This window comes from Clytia hemisphaerica, unplaced genomic scaffold, assembly GCF_902728285.1.
Source record: "Clytia hemisphaerica strain Z4C2 unplaced genomic scaffold, Clytia hemisphaerica genome assembly, whole genome shotgun sequence".
NCBI lineage: Eukaryota > Metazoa > Cnidaria > Hydrozoa > Leptothecata > Clytiidae > Clytia > Clytia hemisphaerica.
Genome location: NW_027103676.1, coordinates 395078 through 413271, shown reverse-complemented (window position 1 = coordinate 413271; position 18194 = coordinate 395078). Strand labels below are relative to the sequence as shown.

The 18194-nt window shown below is 34.4% G+C and overlaps 1 protein-coding gene across 1 annotated transcript; it reads right to left on the bottom strand.

The window, feature by feature from the left end:
• Positions 1–11229: 11229 nt before the first annotated feature.
• Positions 11230–18194, bottom strand: LOC136803613 (uncharacterized). Its single transcript, XM_067060335.1, has 8 exons — positions 18024–18194; positions 17128–17299; positions 15883–16165; positions 15084–15405; positions 14342–14650; positions 13917–14066; positions 12302–12452; positions 11230–11740 (listed from the first exon to the last, which is right to left on the bottom strand). Exons 1-8 carry the CDS (start codon positions 18136–18138, stop codon positions 11332–11334), a joined length of 1911 nt encoding a protein of 636 aa, XP_066916436.1. The 5' UTR covers positions 18139–18194; the 3' UTR covers positions 11230–11331.

The following is an 18194-nucleotide window of genomic DNA, read 5'->3' as shown; positions in this document are numbered from 1 at the left end:
GGTCCTAAAGATTTTGGAACATTTTCATGTTGGCGGTAGGCTCCATAGCAACCATTTTGGCCAAACAAGTTTAGAGGTCTTTGTCCAAACACCAATAAGATTTCACTGGGAAAAGATGGGAATTGAGCAGTAGTACAAAATAATTTTCCTCCTAACGGCCCGGGGGGGGGGGGGGGGTACTACCCTTGTCGACCGACGGGGGTGCTCCGCAGAGGTTCGAAAAATGGACCCTACGTGGGACTCGAAATTTGCGAAAAAAGTGACCCTGAATGGGACTGAAATTTCAAAATTTTCTCAAATTTTCTACTTTTTCCCAAAATTTTCCAAAAATAGGCACCCTACGAGGGACTGATTTTGCTATTTTTGTGTTTTTGCGACCCTACCTGGGACTCGTGGAGGTTAAAAAAGGTACCCTGACCAGCGGAGCATCCCCGTAACCCATCTTGTCCTAGTACTCCCCCCGGACCTAACGGTAATAGGCTCCCCCTACCTTAACAACACCAACCACTTAAGATATGTACTCTTTTTTTCCCTCCATGATATGACACAAAAGAGAAAAAATAAACAAACTAATCAACGTGAAAGGGGTGCGGAACGAACGTTCCGTTTTCGCAAAGCGAAGAAATTTCGACATGAGCAAATAATTATTTACAACTGGTATTGGCATTGTTTCCCAACTTCATTTTACATAAGAACAGTTTTATAAGAACAATGACGCTCCCAAAAAAAACAAGAACAATTTCAGAACAATTTTCGGCTCAAAGTGCCAAAAGATTAAGAACAGCCAAGCCTCAAATTTTACTGGTTCTTAAATAAAAAAAGTGTAGTTGGCAAAATTCACACATTTGTTCTTGTGCAATGACTATGATACGTCTGGCCCTGAAATTCTGCTTCCGAAATTGGACCTTAAATAGACAACAGAATATTTCTAACTTTCAGCAAAAATATTAGCATTTAAAAGGCTGGTAGTTATCAAAGAAAATCGAAAAGCTCTATTACGTGTTGTTTTTTGGATCCAATTTTTTTTAAACTTTTGAGATAATTAGATACTGTATTTATACAAATGCGTGTATACTTCCGTCCATTCGATTTTTCACAATAAAAATGAAATGAAAATTGATTTTTTTTTTCAATTATTTTCAATTTTTCATTTTTTTTTTAAATAAAAATTGAAAAAAGAAAAATTGAGATTCAAATTTCAATGTTTAATTCTTTGTCCATGTGGGTGACATTTCTGTCATGATGATGTATCATTTAGGGTCGACGGGGGTCTGGACATGGCAAGAGTGAAGCTAGGCTGATAGATTTGTCGCAGGGTGCTGTAGATGTTATACATATTGTCCTATAACACCTTTATCACATTATTAACATATTACACGATTAGATAAAACATAATAATGTAACATCTAATGATCTAATGATATAAGATCTTATTGAAAAACTGGAATGATATGCAAGACCGAAGCTTTTGTCAAATTAGCAGTAAAATCTGCTACTTTGAATCTCCAACCGGATCGGATCGGTGTGAATTATGGAAAGGAGGTGTTTATGGTCATTCTACGGAAGGTTTTTGTAGGTTTTTTTAGGTTTAGTAGTTCTAAAGATTTACAGCAAATTGTAGCTGTCGCGATTATTCTCAACCGTGACTTGGTGAAATCTTTGTAAACTTTCTGAACGACCCAGCCCTGTTACAGCATCTTCAGGACCTTCAAATAGTCGATTACTCCAGCGTGACAATTGTCTTGCAGAATCACTCCACCAATTCTGTTCTGCTGCATGTTATATTGCATAAGTATACATATTGCAATTTACGGATCTCGGACTATACTTAGGTTGAACCCATCTGCAGAAGCTACGTTTAAAGCCAAGTATGATATAATTTTAAAAGGTAGTATATACTTATGATATTACGTCATCACTATTATTTGATGAGATAAGGAAACAACATTAAAAAACAGTGTAAAATGTTTTATGTGATAGAGATATTATACAATGGATGCCTAAGCGCAAACAACAAACATTGCCATTTCAGACCCCCGTCTAATCTAAATGATACATCATGATGACAGAAATGTCACCCACATGGACAAAAAATTAAAAATTGAAAATTAAATCTCAATTTTTCTTTTTTCAATTTTTAATTCAAAAACAAAAATGAAAAATTGAAAATAATTGAAAAAAATCAATTTTCATTTCATTTTTATTGTGAAAAATCGAATGGACGGAAGTATACACGCATTATACAACTCTAACAAAGAAGTCAAAATAATTTTTTTTTTGAGAAAATTAGAAAAAAACAAAAAGTCAAAATTATGAAAAAATCAAAAAATTCTTAGCAAAAATCAAAAAAGTCAAAAAAATCAAATTCAAAATCAAAGACAAAAGAAATCATTAAAATCAAAAAAAAGAAAAAAAATGGAAGTCAAAATCAAAAAAATCATTGAAATAAAATACATGAAAGTCAAAAAAAAATAAGGACAAAATTAAAACAGAATTTCTGAGAAAATCAGTAAAAAAATCAAAAAAATCTAAATCGTAATCAGAAAAATCAAATTCAAAATCAATAAAATCAAAAAAATCAAAGAATCTAAAAAATCAAGAAATCAAAAAAATCACGTGCACTTTTTTCGGAGTGTTTTACTCCTCAGTCTCTCTAAGGGTGAGAAATTTTTCAAAAATTGAAAAAATCTTTTCAAAAAAGTCTAAAGGGCTAAGGGTCACTTTTTCACTAAAATTTGTCTCACAAGAAGTCGGTTTTTGGAGGGTTAACACAGGACGTTGTTATGGACGTCGAATACACGCTTTTTTTTATAAGAATGGTGTAAATCCAATTCATCATGGATATTCTTAACTTTTTTTGGAAAATCATCCTAAAATATTCTTATAGCACATTCTTAGGTTAGAATCCTAATTCATACTAGATTTAACATTTAGTTCATACATCTCAAGCATAAAATGGCTTGGCTAACTTGGGGGTAATTGATAATTTATAATTAAAAATGCTCTTAAAATGGCATTCTTAGCTTTAGTAGCAAAATTCCATGATGATGATATTCTTAGCATTATTCTTAATTTTTTGGCCATTTTCATCATGGACATTCTTATAAAGTGTATTCTTATAAAAAAGAAATCGTGTAGACGTTGAAACGACGTGGTGAGCTTACTTGGTATATATCAAAACGCAAAAAGTCGGATATGGATATCACCTGTACATATCACTGCTAACTCAAAAAATGACAGCCTAAACCTCTCTGCCCCCTCTCTCGGTGAGTCAAAGTTATTTTAAAGAACCTTATTTCTTTTGAACCATTTTCGATGAACTATACATAGAAATCATGAAAATTTAAACTTCCGATAAGTTTGAAAGATTCAGTCATGAGATCTCGTCGGATTATATTGAAAGTCATAATTGTACTATTAATCCTACAAACAAACACAAACAACACAACACAACACAAAGTCTCATTCCCCTACACGCGATTTCATGATTGACTTCGAACTTCGATAATGTAAATAAAAGCAGTTGACATGAAGTTTCTGAACAGTAAATTTGATTGAATAAACATAACAATCGAATTATTTGGTTCTTTTAGAAAAGTAACAATAGATTGTTTTGTTTTTATTGATTCCGCCAACAAAATCAAATTATATATTCCTTCGAAAAACTTCAACTACACAATAACAAGACATGGCATGCTATTTAAAACGGTAAAACGATAGGAAGTATAAACAAGAAATCAAAAAACAAAAATGCAATTTGCATTAAAAACGGGGACAGGATGTGGTTTTTACAAGCTCTTTGTTGATTCAATTGGTCGTTAAATCTTGAGACAAAGAATCTTTTTACTTTTTCTATAAAGAACGCGATATCTCTAATTCTTACAAATGACAAATGAGTTATCCAGCTTATAAAAACTCCAGCTTCAAACGGGGTCTTCTTTGGTAAGAATAATGTTAAAAGGGAGATTATCGGCTAAAACATATCTCAAAAATTAAGAACATTTTTTATTATTGAGTACTGTCAGAAGATAATAATAAGGATTGAGTATAAACAAAAAGAGGAAAAACATAGACGAGGTTCACGTCCTTTTTAAATTTCGCTTTTTGATAAAAACTCAAACTAATCAGGAGCATTATTTACTAATCAAAAGGTCTTAGTATAGTGCGGAATCTCCACAAATAGTGGAGAAAACATCCTCCACCTTGCTCGATGATGGGAGAAGAATCTCTCGAAACGTAGTCAAACGTAAATCTTGTGATCCAAGCCACGATAAACTTTCAATACACGCTTTTATTTAATAAGAATACACTTTTATAACAATTTCCATGATGAAAATGGCCAAAAAATTAAGAATATGGTAAGAATATCACCATCATAGAATTTGGCTACTCAAGCTAAGAATGCCATTTTTAGAGCATTTTCAATTATAAATCACCAACTACCCCCTAAGGCTCACTCCTTCACAAAAATGCCATTTTATGCTTAAGACGTATGTGCTAAATGATGTTAAATCTAGTCTGAATTAGGATCCTGACCTAAGAATGCTGTAAGAATATTTTAGGATGATTTTGCCAAAAAAGTTAATGATCCATGATGAAATGGATTTACACCATTCTTATAAAAAGGGCTGATTATTACTGGGTCGATAAACTCAAACTTGTTTAGCATTATTGACGTTGGCAATATTTTGGGATGTTCTGGAGTTTTTATAAGATACTTCACTAATTGGTCATTAAAAGTAACAGAGATGACGCGTTCTTTTGTTTTATTACAGGTTAACGACCAACCTAATCAAATAAGAGCTTGTAAAAACTCCAGCTTGTCCCAATATTTAATCTTGAATTTTTTGGTCGTTGCTTGGGTCTTTGGAAAGGCTTTTTTTAATGCTTTTAAATTGTTGAAATGACTTATACAACGATCCTCGAGCAAAGAAAAACTTTTCACAGTAAAATTCATTTGTATCATTTTGAGATGCCTTGGAGTTTTTACAAGATGCTTAACTGATTGGTTATTTTTAAACAATAGGGATGACGCGTTCTTTAGAAAAAGTAATAAAATCGTTTGTCTCAACATTTAACGACCAACAGAGTCATCAAAGAACTTGTAAAAACTCCAGTTTCACCCATCATTTTGAGGCATGCGTTTTTATTTGACTCTACCCAATGGTGTAAAGTTGCCTGTGATAATTGAAGTTTAATGATTTTTCTTCTTTTGGTGAGAGAACTCAGTTTTTACAGCTCAGAAGCAATAATAATAATAACAATAATGATACGCATCATATATTCATATATATTCAATATATAAACATACAAAAGAAGTTAAGTTCGTCCCCAAACCCCTTTTTAAGAAGAATGGGAACTAACTAAGCGAAGATTTACGACTGGGAGTAAAATCCAGTGTTTTCAAAAAGTGAAACAATGGTGTATTTATCCAGGAGGACAACAAGCTTGTCAGAGAGTCTATACATGATATGCACCGTTGCAATTCTTCCACGGACCCAACAGCTGATTGGTTAAAAGTGACGTATTGACTAGTTATACGTCACTTACAGCCAAGTTTGTCTGTTGATCTAATGTCAGAAGACATTGCAATGGTGCATATCATGAATATCTTCATGGAAAAGTAATGTTGTTTTCGCAACCACTAATTGAATTTTCGTCAAAACACACTCTAACACAGTAGCCCACTCATGTCACTTTACGTCAAGAAAGATAAGAAGTAAAAGATGCTTAGAGGGTGCGTTTTGAAAAATCGAAATTGTATGCGGAAATGGAAATGCTGTAATTAATACACGCTTCTTTTTTTTTATAAGAATGGCATTTTTTCATTTCATCATGAATATTCTTAACTTTTTGGCGAAAATCATCCAAAAATATTCTTACGGTATTCTTAGGTTAAGATCGAAATTGGCAATCTACAGGTTAAAATGCATTAAAAATGGCATTCTTAAGTTCAGTTGTTAAATTCCATGATGGTGATATTCTTACAATATTCTTAATCTTTTGGCCATTTTCATCATAGACATTCTTATAAAATGTATTCTTATAAAAAAAAAAGCGTGTAGGTTTAAGCAATTTAACTATTCATACTAGTAATCGTATGGTTTGGAGTGCAATTAACGATTAATCAAGAGTAACAAAGGAGAAAAGAGTAATTTGCACGAGTCCGAAGGACGGGTGCAAATTACGGTATTTTCTCCTTTGTTACGAGTGATTAATCGTTAATTGCACGACAAAACATACGATTCCGAGGTAATCGTCAGTAAATAATCATTAGTAAATCATAGTTTTTTTTGTAAACATTCGAAAACCTCCTTTTTTTCTTTTGTTTAAAAAGAAAACATTGCAGTGTAATTTTTCTTTGTTTTCAATTAAAAGAAGCTATTGTAACGTAACATTTCTTTGTTCTTTTTTATATTGAAGAAAAAAAATGTCTTTGTTTTTTATTATACAGGGTGTCCCTAATTAAAGTATCGAGTTTGAACATGCGACTGAGTAGAAAAGTTTGTGTGTGTTATCGCTAAAATATAAGAACGTTCTCCATCACACAGGCTTATTACAAAAGGTAGTTACAACGTATAAATTAATCGTAATGACAAAGAAAAAAGAGGGAGAGCTTAAATAAAATCCAATTTTGTGAACACGCACATAAAACTTTCAACTCAATCGCATGTTCGAACTCGATACTTTAATTAGGGACACCCTGTATAGTAAAAAAAAATCTCTGACACAGGACTTGGGAGAGAAAAGAATAAGGGGACAAAAGTGTCCCCCCGCCGAAGAGTGCAAAAAGTGGCAAAAAGTGATTAATCGCACTCCTCTAAACCAATCAGATTCGAGTAATTTTGCACGGCTGACGATTACAGATATAATCATTATTATGGAAAAGACAGTGAAAATACTAATTTGGAAAGTTTCAAGTCCATAGAAAGCAGAAGTGAGGATGTGAAAACCATGTCAACCTAATTAGACTAATTCCCTTGAGAATGGTTTCTACATGATAGAAAAAAGTATTAGTATTGCTAATTAACGAAGATAAATAACAAAACAACAACAAGTAAGAGAGAGAGGAAAAAACTTCTAAGCAGAAAAAGTAATTTGAGAAGTTAAGAAAAAGCAACAAAACATTTGTCGTTCAAAGTCACGAGACGAAAGGGTTGCGCAATCACGTGCTATTTTAAAAAGGCGTAATGTTTGGGGTTTACAAAAAGTAAACTTTAGTGTGCGTGTCTTCTGATGAATTTTTGTTAAATGTAAAATATGGTAAACTACTCGATTACCATACCTACCTACCTAAAGTTCAAACGCGCCAATATGACAAAAATTCGAATAGTACTTTAAAATAGGACAAAACCAAGCAGGCGCTTTCCGGTAATTTTCAGAACACATCTTTCGTGGACCAAAACAAATATCTTACAAGTTTATCTTGGCAATCTGTTTTCCCTAGATTTTAGAACACATCAAACCATAAAGTAATGATAAGTTTAGGGAGACAAATAGTGCGATAAAAATTTCCTAGAAATAAATCAGAACTGTATAAAAATTGAATGGTCGTAACATTTGGTCTCCTAAAAGATAAGAACACATATATCTAAAAAAATCTCTCCGTCGGCTGCTTTTGGTTTGACAAAAAAGTCTCATTTTGCTCAAAAGTGGAGAGGCTGGAGTCTTCCGGCTTCCCCCGGGCTTGGGCTAAATCGGATTTTGGTCAAAATAGTCCCAATAAGGGTCGTTTCACAACCCTTGAACCATCCTCCCCCCCGGGTGGGGCGTATAAAGACTTGCCCGGGAAGAGGAATAGAAAGAGACTCCCGGTTTTTGTCTAGTAAAACTTTTTGTCTAATATATATCTTCACTTTGACCTTTGAGAAGTCATTTCGACTTTTTTCTTCTTATTTTAAAAGAGTCACTATCTAGATTTTACTTTCCGAAGCTTTCTTTTCGACTAAGCTCGACTCTAACCTCCGGTATTAAACAAATCAAAATGGTCGGTAATTTGGTAAGTGGGGAGTCAGTGCCTGAGTCAGTACCAATCAAACAAAATTCATCCAAGTTGAGCAATTGAAGATCATTAACATGAATAAAGATCCTCCAATGAACTGATACCAACGATGTATATCTTTTAGTAATATTTCTATTGAATGTTAATGATCTAGAAATATAAATCAAAAGAATATATTAATGTCTTTCTATGATTCTTCATTATCTTAGAAACTAACTGATTATAGCCTTATTGTAATACTGAACTCCATCTATCTGAGAAACTAATTCGACGACCAACCTTCTGTTTGTCCCTATTCGGGGTACGAGACCCATGGCAAGTTGTCAGTTACTCAAGTCAAAAATGAGAAAATCTCAGGGAATTGTGACTTCTGTTCAAATTTTAGCCCCTAAAATTGACGAAAGGGGGGTTTTGAGCCCGAAAAATTGCTTAAAACTTGGAATAAGACCCCCCGCTGAGCAGAATTTGGCATTTTTCAGTTTCTCAGGCAATCAATGCCATAACATATTGCATTGGCAATTTTGTCTATTTTATCATTTTTCGAAAATTGAAGTTCAAGCGAGAATGTCAATTTCGGGCCTTCAACTTGATTTCATCGAATATTTCGATCTGGGAGGGATTTATATGGTTTCTAGGCTATATTTCAAGCCCTACTGGACCATTTTTGAACTTTTGGATCCTCAGATCCTAGATCCTAAGTCTTAAGTCTAGCGTTAAAACTCATAGTTAAAACTCTACTTTTGCAACCTAATTTGGAGCACTTACAAATTGTTTGTGGTTATAAAAGTTCAAGGGGAATTTCCCTTTTGTGTCAAGTATTTTGGAACTGATTGTAGACCCCTCTAAAGCCAATTAAGGGTTGATTGATAGGTGCATTATTTGAAGAATGACTAAATAAAAAAGTTTAGTTTCAAAAAACTACAGTATAAAAATTTAAAAATAATTTACCAGTGGAGGTGCATGGACCGTTTCTTCAACCAGCGTGACGAAACTTGCTTTTTTCAACAACTGTCTATTAAAAATGATGAAAAGAGTTTAAAAATGTGAACGTTCGGAAAGTCAAACCTTCCTTTCTTCTTATTAAAGTAAGGTTAAAGGACTTCATGTAACGTATCTCCTACCATTTGCTTACACAGTAATTTTGAAAAACGTAAGCATAGTGGTCTTTCTATATCATTAAAAAGAATATCTTTAAGCAGAAACTTCTTAAATAAGTTTCAAAATTTGTTTGACTCCCTATATCATATCAAACTTTGAAGTGTTGTGCGAAAAGAAGTTTCTCAATCAAAGCTTACCTCGATCTTATACCAACTCAATTGTGTCTTTGGAGGTTCTGTAAATGAAAGAAATTACTTGCCTCTTAAAAAGTTCTTTCAACAAACTTTATCTTTGCACTTTTAAAGGACAGCTTTTCCATACTGTGCGACCGTAGCATGAAGATAGAGCATCCAGCTACGGTGCGCAAGGTTGTGGGTTCGATCCCCAGCCGGGTCATACTAAAGATTCCCAAAATGGTACTTGATGCCTCTCTACTTGATGCTCAGCAACTAAAGAGACGAATTAAGGGTGAGCGGAGAAATCCAGGGAAAGGAGTAGCGCCCTCCCCTACCTTCGGGTAGACAGCTATACGAAAAGAGAGCCTTCAGGTCGCCCTCGACTACGGTCACAAACTTACTTTTTACTTTCCATACTGTTAACTTCAGATGGCAAAAATAACAACAATGATATAGTAAAACTCACGAGGGTATTTGATATGGAGCCAACCAGATCCTTGAATCTTTTGGTTTAAGAATAGTAACTCCAGACTAAAAGTAAAAAGTACAATTACAAGTTACACGCTGAATGGACCTACCTGATGATTAAAGTTGGAACAAACGGTCAGAAAATATAGCATTTACCGAAAATGCATAACGCATTAAATTTCATCATTGATTGTTGATGGGGAGAGAGGGAAGGGGAGTAGGGAAAATAGAAATAGAAAGTTTTGGTTGCAAAAATCGGTTTCATTGACAATTGAATCATGCTTGATGGTGGGCATTGTTATCAATAATGTTTTTGTATGAAAAAAAAAACCGAAGAAGTGTAAGGAAAAAGTCCAATGAAAATCTGCAAAAACGGCAATTTCCGGCATATTTCCGGCATTTTCGAACGGAAAAAAAAATTCTCAAAAATCAGAATCGGCCACATTTTGGGCATTCCTAATTACGTATCTCTGTCAAAAAAAATCAGAAAAAAACTAATGGTGAAATCTTGAGAAAATGCCAAAAAACCGGTTTTTAATCGGGCTCCGTCACATTTTAGATATTGCCATTTTGCATCAGTGTGCTAAAAATCAGAAAAAACTAATGAGTCAATCTCGAGAAAAGCTGGTAACAGACGAATGGACGAACAGACAAAAGTTAATTTTTATAGGACCTCCTGGTAGGTCCAAAAATTGTCCGCTAATCACAGGGTACGCTAATTGAGTGTCCGCCTTTTGGAAACTTTTTTATGAGGATTTGACTAGGAAACGGTCAGAAAAAAATTAAATTGTCCGCTAATCAGAGGTGTCCGCCTTTTAGAGTGTCCGTTAACTAGAGCGATAGCCAAATTATTAAGAACAAATTAAGAACATTTTAAGGCTTTATGAACCCAAAACACTCAATTTTCTTAGGAAATTGCAAAGAAATACTCACAAAATGGTAAAATTAAGAACATTTTATTAACATTCTTAGGCTTAAAACTCAAAAGGTTAAGAACATTCGAAGTGTTCAAAAATTTTGGTCGTGATTTTCTTACGGACCTCTAAATGTGATACGATCTCGATACTTTATTAACATTTTGGATTGTAATAAATTTAAAATATTCTTCAAGAATAATAAGACCCGAATAAGATTATCTTTTTCATCTTTTTCAGAATAAAAAAGTATAAATTTTGACTTGTTGAATTGTTTCGAAAAATACACTCATTTATTAATTATCATGTTCAGAATATGTAAACAAAAATGATAAATTGCTTATGATAGTGAGTAGTGCTAATGAAATTAGCACCTGGAGTTGCTAATATTTATACAAAAATAATAAATTGCTTATGATCAGTTATGATAGTCAATACTTCTAATGAAATCTTTAGCTAGAACTAACAATACTTAAGCACCAATAACAATATACACCTTAGAGCAGAGGAGTTGTTAATATTCATACAAAAATGACAAATTACTTATAATTGTACAGTCAATAAATGCGAATAAATATCTTTAGCACATGAGTTGGTAATATTGATACAAAAAATGTTGAGTTGCTTATAATAGTCAATATTGTTAAATGAGGTATTTGGCTCCAAAGGCAAATCAGCCACTGAGAGGCTCTACCTTACAACATTTAAGTTTATAACGAATATGGGTATGATCGGCCCTCATCAAATGGAAAGATGAAATCACATGATTATTTGGACATTTGTTGTGAGATTGTCGATCCAGGTAGATGACATGGCCAGGACCGTTATGCCAAGTTTTCGGTGTATAATGGTAATGACATCTCTGTTGATGAGTGTATTGTATTCTACAACATCCATAATGATACCAACTTTCTCGTCCTGCTCGTAGATATCGTTGACTTGTCATCAAATCATTGCCGTTACATTTGACATCTAAACGGTCCAGGTAAACTAAGTTGCCGTGTCCGTTGTCTTTCTTGAGAGTGTTCTTGTAGTAATTGGCTGCACAAGGATATTGTATTGTACTGCAGTAATATTCATATCTAGAGAAGATGTTAAATTTGAAAGATATTTATTGGGTAGTTTCTCCGGTTAGACCAAAGAAGACCCAGCAGCAAAGGGAACCATCTAATGTCAACTTGTCAAAATTGGCTTTCTTCCTTAACAAACTTGTTTCGATATTTTAACGATATCATTCTCTTGGCAGGGTCGGATACAGGAGGTAGGCTCTCTTATTCATGGAGAGTAATTAGTTTCCATATAAGGTAATACGATAATAAAGTACGCTCTCCTCCATTGGTTATAGCCTCCCTCTGTATCCGAGCCTGCTTGGAGAAAAGTCGTGGTCGAGAGCCATGAGTTCGAATTTCTCACTTCCTTAGTCATTAGTTTAGTTTAGTAGTTCACTTTCAAAATGAGAACAATACTGATATCCGTGTTGGCACAATATGGTAAACTTATTTCGTCCTCAAAGGGACATAAAAATAGTAAAAAATTACGCGAACCACGCGTCGTTAAAGAGAACAATTAAAAATCACGTGTCCAAAACATACTTGTAAAACAATTGAAACAATCAAAATCTGTCACCAAGGACTGTTACTAACCTGATTTTATTATGTAAATCATTTCTTTGCAATTTGAAGCCACTCAACGCTTTACCAGCTGGACATACCAAATTATGTCGATCAAGATATACAGAATTACCATGTCCGTCCAAATCAAAGTTGGTGTGGTGTACTGAGGTTGTGAAACTCTCTAGTAAAGGAAAAGAAGTAGGTGCCATCGTCAAAAAAATATGTTTCGAAAAGTTTTGTTAACCTTTAGACGCCGAGAGACGTACCACGTACGTCATATATACAGGCCGAGAGACGTACCACGTACGTTTTGATACTGGGGTCCTTTCAAAGTTTAATAAAATAAAGACCAGTTTGAATTTTTCTATTCTGTAAAATTTAGCAGACAGGATATGGGTGAAGGTTCATTCATTCAAAATTTTACGGGTCCTGCTTTTATACATCTCGAGATATCGGAACTCAATGTCGGTGTATTTTTCAAATGTCAACAAAACATCGTTTTAGTGGTGGACAGAGGGTGTTTGATGGATTTTTGGACTGAAAAGTCATGTTTATGTCTGGTTTTTTCTTGGTTTCAGCATATAAATATCATTATATGAGATAGAGAACCTTTATTGGCAGTTTCTATGTGGTTTGAAGGGGTTTTAGGGGGTATTTCCTGACATACATGCCTATCTCTAGCTCCAACAACTCAGGGCTGTTTTGCCTCAGTTTTTTCACTATTCTGGTGTTTTATTGCTTGAATTTACATGATAGAGAGTCTGTTATGATTATTGTAGTAATTTTACAGGTTTAGGGTAAGTGTAGGGCCAATTTTAGAGCAACGGGACCACTTAATTTACCTGTTGCGGCCAGAGTGTCGATTTTGGTGGAAAAGTGTGCTTCGCCGAAACTTAGATTCTGAGATGAAATGAGCTTCTTCAGCCCTGAAATTTCACACAATGGTGGCTTATAACATAAACTAAAACAAAATAATTTTTCTGGGACCAATCCTTACCTTGTACCCACTTTTTTCATTCAATTTGTCAAAAAAAAGAAAAAAAGTGAAAAAATCGTAAACATGGAATTTTTACTGTTTTGATTTGAGGCTGTGGTGTCAGGTTTAAAAGGGTGATGAGGCATCTTTTTGGTATTATCTGAAATAATAGATCCTTAGCTTTTCAAAATGGGTTTACTTTTTACTTAAGCTTTAGCGGTTAAGATTTTATGACATTTTCCGCGAAACCTCCATTTTCATGAAAAAAACAGCGGCAGCAGCGCGCACTGTTTTTAAAAACAGCGGTGTCTAAAGGTTAATGAACCTTTCATAGTTCAGAAGGAATAAGGGTTAAGTTCAATCAAAGGCAATCGTGACCTTTTCTTGTAGGTAATTTGGTAATTTCAGTGTCGATTAGGTTTTGTATTATCTTTCCGAAAGGTCCTTTTGTGAAATTCATTCATTCAACTCAAACATTGCAGAGATTTCAGGGTATTCAAAACTTTGAACTTTGAAAAATGAAAATGAAAAAATTCAATATAAACGTACTCAATTTACTTTAGTTTTTATTAGAAGAAATTGGAAAAGCTTCAAATAGTAAAAACAGTAGCTAGCCTCCGATGCAGAAGCAGTATAAAAAGTTAATCTTAAAAATCTTAAAAAACTTACTATAGCAGGGCGGTACAGGCGGGCAGGATCCAGCAGATACGAATCTTTCTACGTACGTTTTACCAGAACAGCCAGAGCAGGTACGTTGTCTTCGTTGTCTGAGTTGGAGGTTGCTTCGGCAAGATTCGAAACAAGTCCATTGTGTCCATTCTAAAAGATTGCAATAAAATATGTGTTCTCAAAAATGCACAATATCTTCAATTTTGTTGCTAGGTTGTCTATACTAACCCAGTTCAATATTTGATAGGAACTACCCATCATTGGTCCATCATTCAGACTCTGAATGAGAGCTCGCAACTCCCAAAATCTACTTAAATTTCAAGAACCGTATACCAAATTGCAAATAAGTTCCAAAAATATGACAAGAAGTTGTTAAGAATATATGAGATTTAATAAGAGCTTTTAAGAAGATCATTTTTACTTACGAGAACATTCATGTGTAGTGCCACCCGGTGTACAAACAGTATCAACAGGGCACAAATCGTCATAACCACATCCTTTCTTTGGTAAACATGATGCTTGAATGCCAAGTGTTTCGCAATATTCGAAATAGAGCGGTACAAACCATTTACGGATCGTCCAACTGTTGTAGATTCGTTTACCATCCAGGATGATGTTTGCAGCAGAGAGATGTTCGTAAGTGAATAAATTGATGATTGGTGATAGTTGGAATCGTAAGGGAACTGGGATGAATGATTGCTTGGCCCAGTCTTTAATATCTGTCGGTCTAGATCCTATGAAAGAGGAGAAAGAGTTTGAAAAGATATAGAGATGATTACATTAATGCATCTAAAAGTGGTCAGGAGTTATGACCTTAAGTTTAGGACTGGATATATTAGTGTATCACTCGGGTTAAGACGGTTAAATTAATTTAAATTAATCTCATTTTAAGTGTCAAATTATTAAGCAGAATGATGTTTGAGATAAACCATAGCAAAAAGGACGAGATAGATTTTAATTCCCAGAATCGCTAAAAAGCAGGGTACAAGGTCCACGGCTTGAGGTTAGAGATTTCAGATTTCAAGAAACTTTGGTGGCTTTAGTTGGGCAAAGGAGAAAACCATTTCGAGTCAATTTGGTAAGAATTCCTGGAAAAAAGGCCGACGCCCCGAGGGCCATGGGGTGTTTTGGTAATAACTTGACATTTGAAGAATCAATGAACCATACCTTTAGTAATTATGTATTCTTGAACATGCGCAGAACCAAGTTGATTCAATTTCTGTTGGTCACTCGATGTACATTGACTTTTATCTTTTTCAACTTGAATGCCAAAAATGCGTGTACCAGTTCGATCATTACAGCTTTGAAGAGTTTCTGCAGAAAATTGTTTTCGTGCAACCTCTGAATAAAGTGTTTGATGCATAAAAATGGCACCAAGTTGTGTTTTGACTTGGAAATGTGTTCCATACTCGTTAATGAATTTGCGGAAAAGTGCGACTTTATGTGTGTGACTGAGTGAAGCTCCTTTGTATAGTTCTAATAAGGAAGTCTGAAAATTGAAGAAGAAGAAGAAGAATTATTAGAGAGAAGAAATTTTGGCAAATGAGTCCATTCGCTAATTTTGGTGCAATTTGGCGGAATTTATTTTGGCGATTTAATAAAATTTCTATTCGCCAAAATTTCTTTCCACCAAATTTTCTTCCCTTAAGGTATTAAAGAGAAGATACTAGTTGTTGCGCAAAGACTACTTTCCATTTTTTCTTTTTTAATCCAAAATTTCAAACTGGCATAAAAGCTTGTAATTTAAAAGTTAGATAATGGGTTTGGCACCATTAGAAAGGTATTTTCATATATAAATACATCGGTCAGGAGCTATAGCCTTAAGTCTTGGACTCGGTATTTTGGCAAACTTAGAACGTGTATACACGTCACTCGGATTCGAAGGATTAAGGTCTGCTTTAATATTTTTTCCTCGAATGTAAGATTTCTGTACTATAAAAAGAACAAGAAAATATTTATCAAATACCTTGAAGGAAGCTCTGAACGGTGGTAAATGGAAGCTGTTCAAATCCACTTCATACATAGTACAAACACCTTGGGTGAGTGTGGCCATTCCTTTTTTCTGTGAGAAAAAATCTTCCAATTTTTTCATACCATGGGAATCACTCCACGCACGTGTAAATGCTGGGGGAATCTTCTTTTCAGCTTTGAGTTCAATAAACTTTTTGATTTTAACGCCAGCGGTGACTTTAGTTTCAGTACCGACTTGTAAATCCCAACCACTTGTGGACGATTCAGACATAAAGTTTCTAAAGAACAAAACAAGGATTACACGTTTTTTTTTTTTAAGAAACACACTTTTAAGAAACATGAGGCTCAGAGTGCCTAAAAAGTAAGAAACATCTAAGAAACATGCTGAGGCTCAGAATGAGAAAATAACATTTCTTAATTCGGTTTTTTTAAGAACCTTCCAATCCAGCCTTTCACAAGGCTGATTATGTCAAAAAGTTTAGAAACATGTAAGAAACATTTAAGGCTCAAAAGGCCGATTTCTTGAGAAACATTGAGGCTGCTTGGTAAAACTAGTTTCTTAAAAAAAAAAAAAACGTGTATACCTTTCTTCTAAAGAGAAAGTAAGCTTTAAGGCTACTCTCGGGTACCTAATAGCCAGGGGGGGTTGGAATAAGCAGGAGGGTTGGAAAAAAATCTCAAAACTTAATAAGCGGGGAGGGGGGGGGTTGGAATAAAAATGTCCTGGGTGGAAAATTTTTGAAAAGGAGGCTAATACAGCAGAACTAGGACAAAAGAGGGAACTTTCAAAAACATTTTCCCAAAAATTAATAAGCGGGGGCGGGGGGTTGGAATAAGAATGTCCTGGGTGGAAAATTTTCGAAAAATTAATTAGCAGGCGGACGGCTATTAGGTAACCGAAAGTATATATTTTATACAGCCATGGGTATAAAATATATACTCAGGTGTTTACAAAAGAAATATTATGGAATGACAATCATAGAGTAAATCGTGGTAAATAAGATTCTAGAGAGATACATTATGGAACAATGTGGGATTCGAGAGCAGAAATACTATAGGTCTTCTGGAGGTGGGAAACAGTAATATTGGGTCAATAAAAATCGTATTGGTGGCTACACAAAGTCTTCTTTTTTTTCTCAATCGAATATGCGAAGAGGGTAAATACAATCTCATCTCCACGTGATGTTTATTGGCCAATGAAATCGCTAGAATCTTATTAATACGGGATACAATATTATACCTGTAAGCTTTCAAGTTGGAGAATGCTTTTGACGTCATAGAACGACGACATGTTGACAGCCCAGCTGCAGTAATACCATTATTCAAAGAGACTTTGCCATGACTATCTGTCTTGTAACCGACAAAGATTTGTGATTTAAACCCTGGGTCGCCATTGTTGTTAAAAGGATTACCTATAAAAAGTATTTGCTTCCAGCGTCAGATCCTATATGGAAAGTGCATCCATATTTTTGAGTCGTATATTAGTTGCCTTAAAGGGATAATCAGATGATTTGTAATATTTGGCATATGGGATCCTTCTATTGACCTGAGCAAAGTCTTAAAATATTTTTGCCTAACTATTTTCCAAAAATTGAGATATTAAAATTACAAGTTTTTGGCTTTTAGGATTAAAACAATAGAATTTTAACGTAAAAACCTTGTAAGAACCCATTTTCAAAAATTTCAAATTTATATATCTTGATTTTAGAAAATATTGTTACACAAAAATACTTTGAGGTTTTACAGAAGGTTTCTGTAATCTAAATATTTCAAACCATCTGATTATCCCTTTAAGCCGCTACACAATAATTTATATTCTCGCAAGACCGTTCAGAATCGCGTAGTGTTGATGGATTCTAACTCTTAGGAAAACTGAATGTAAGAGAGTCGAGTTAAAAGTCTACACTATTCTAGCTTTGGAACAACAAGAGACGGATAAATGTAGGTCAAAACTTTCTATGATATCTTTGGTGAAAATTTCGGCGTCATCGATGACGCGATTGCCATCCAATGGTATATCACACACGATGGTATATCGAAATTAGGCTAGGTTTCAACCAAAGGAAAGCGCTAGGAATAAAGTTTACTGAAAAATACTGTAAATAAAATATCTACAAAAATAAAAAAAATTCTTACCAGTTCGGATATTGTAGCCTCTTAATGCGTATCCCAAATTGCGATAGATATCACAAGCCCCTAGAGCGTTGTGTAACAGGGCACCGAGGAGTGCAAAAAGTAGCAAAAACTTCATTGCTTTGATATCGTTGTTTTCCAGTAGATCTCAAGTAAAACTAATTGAGATGCTTG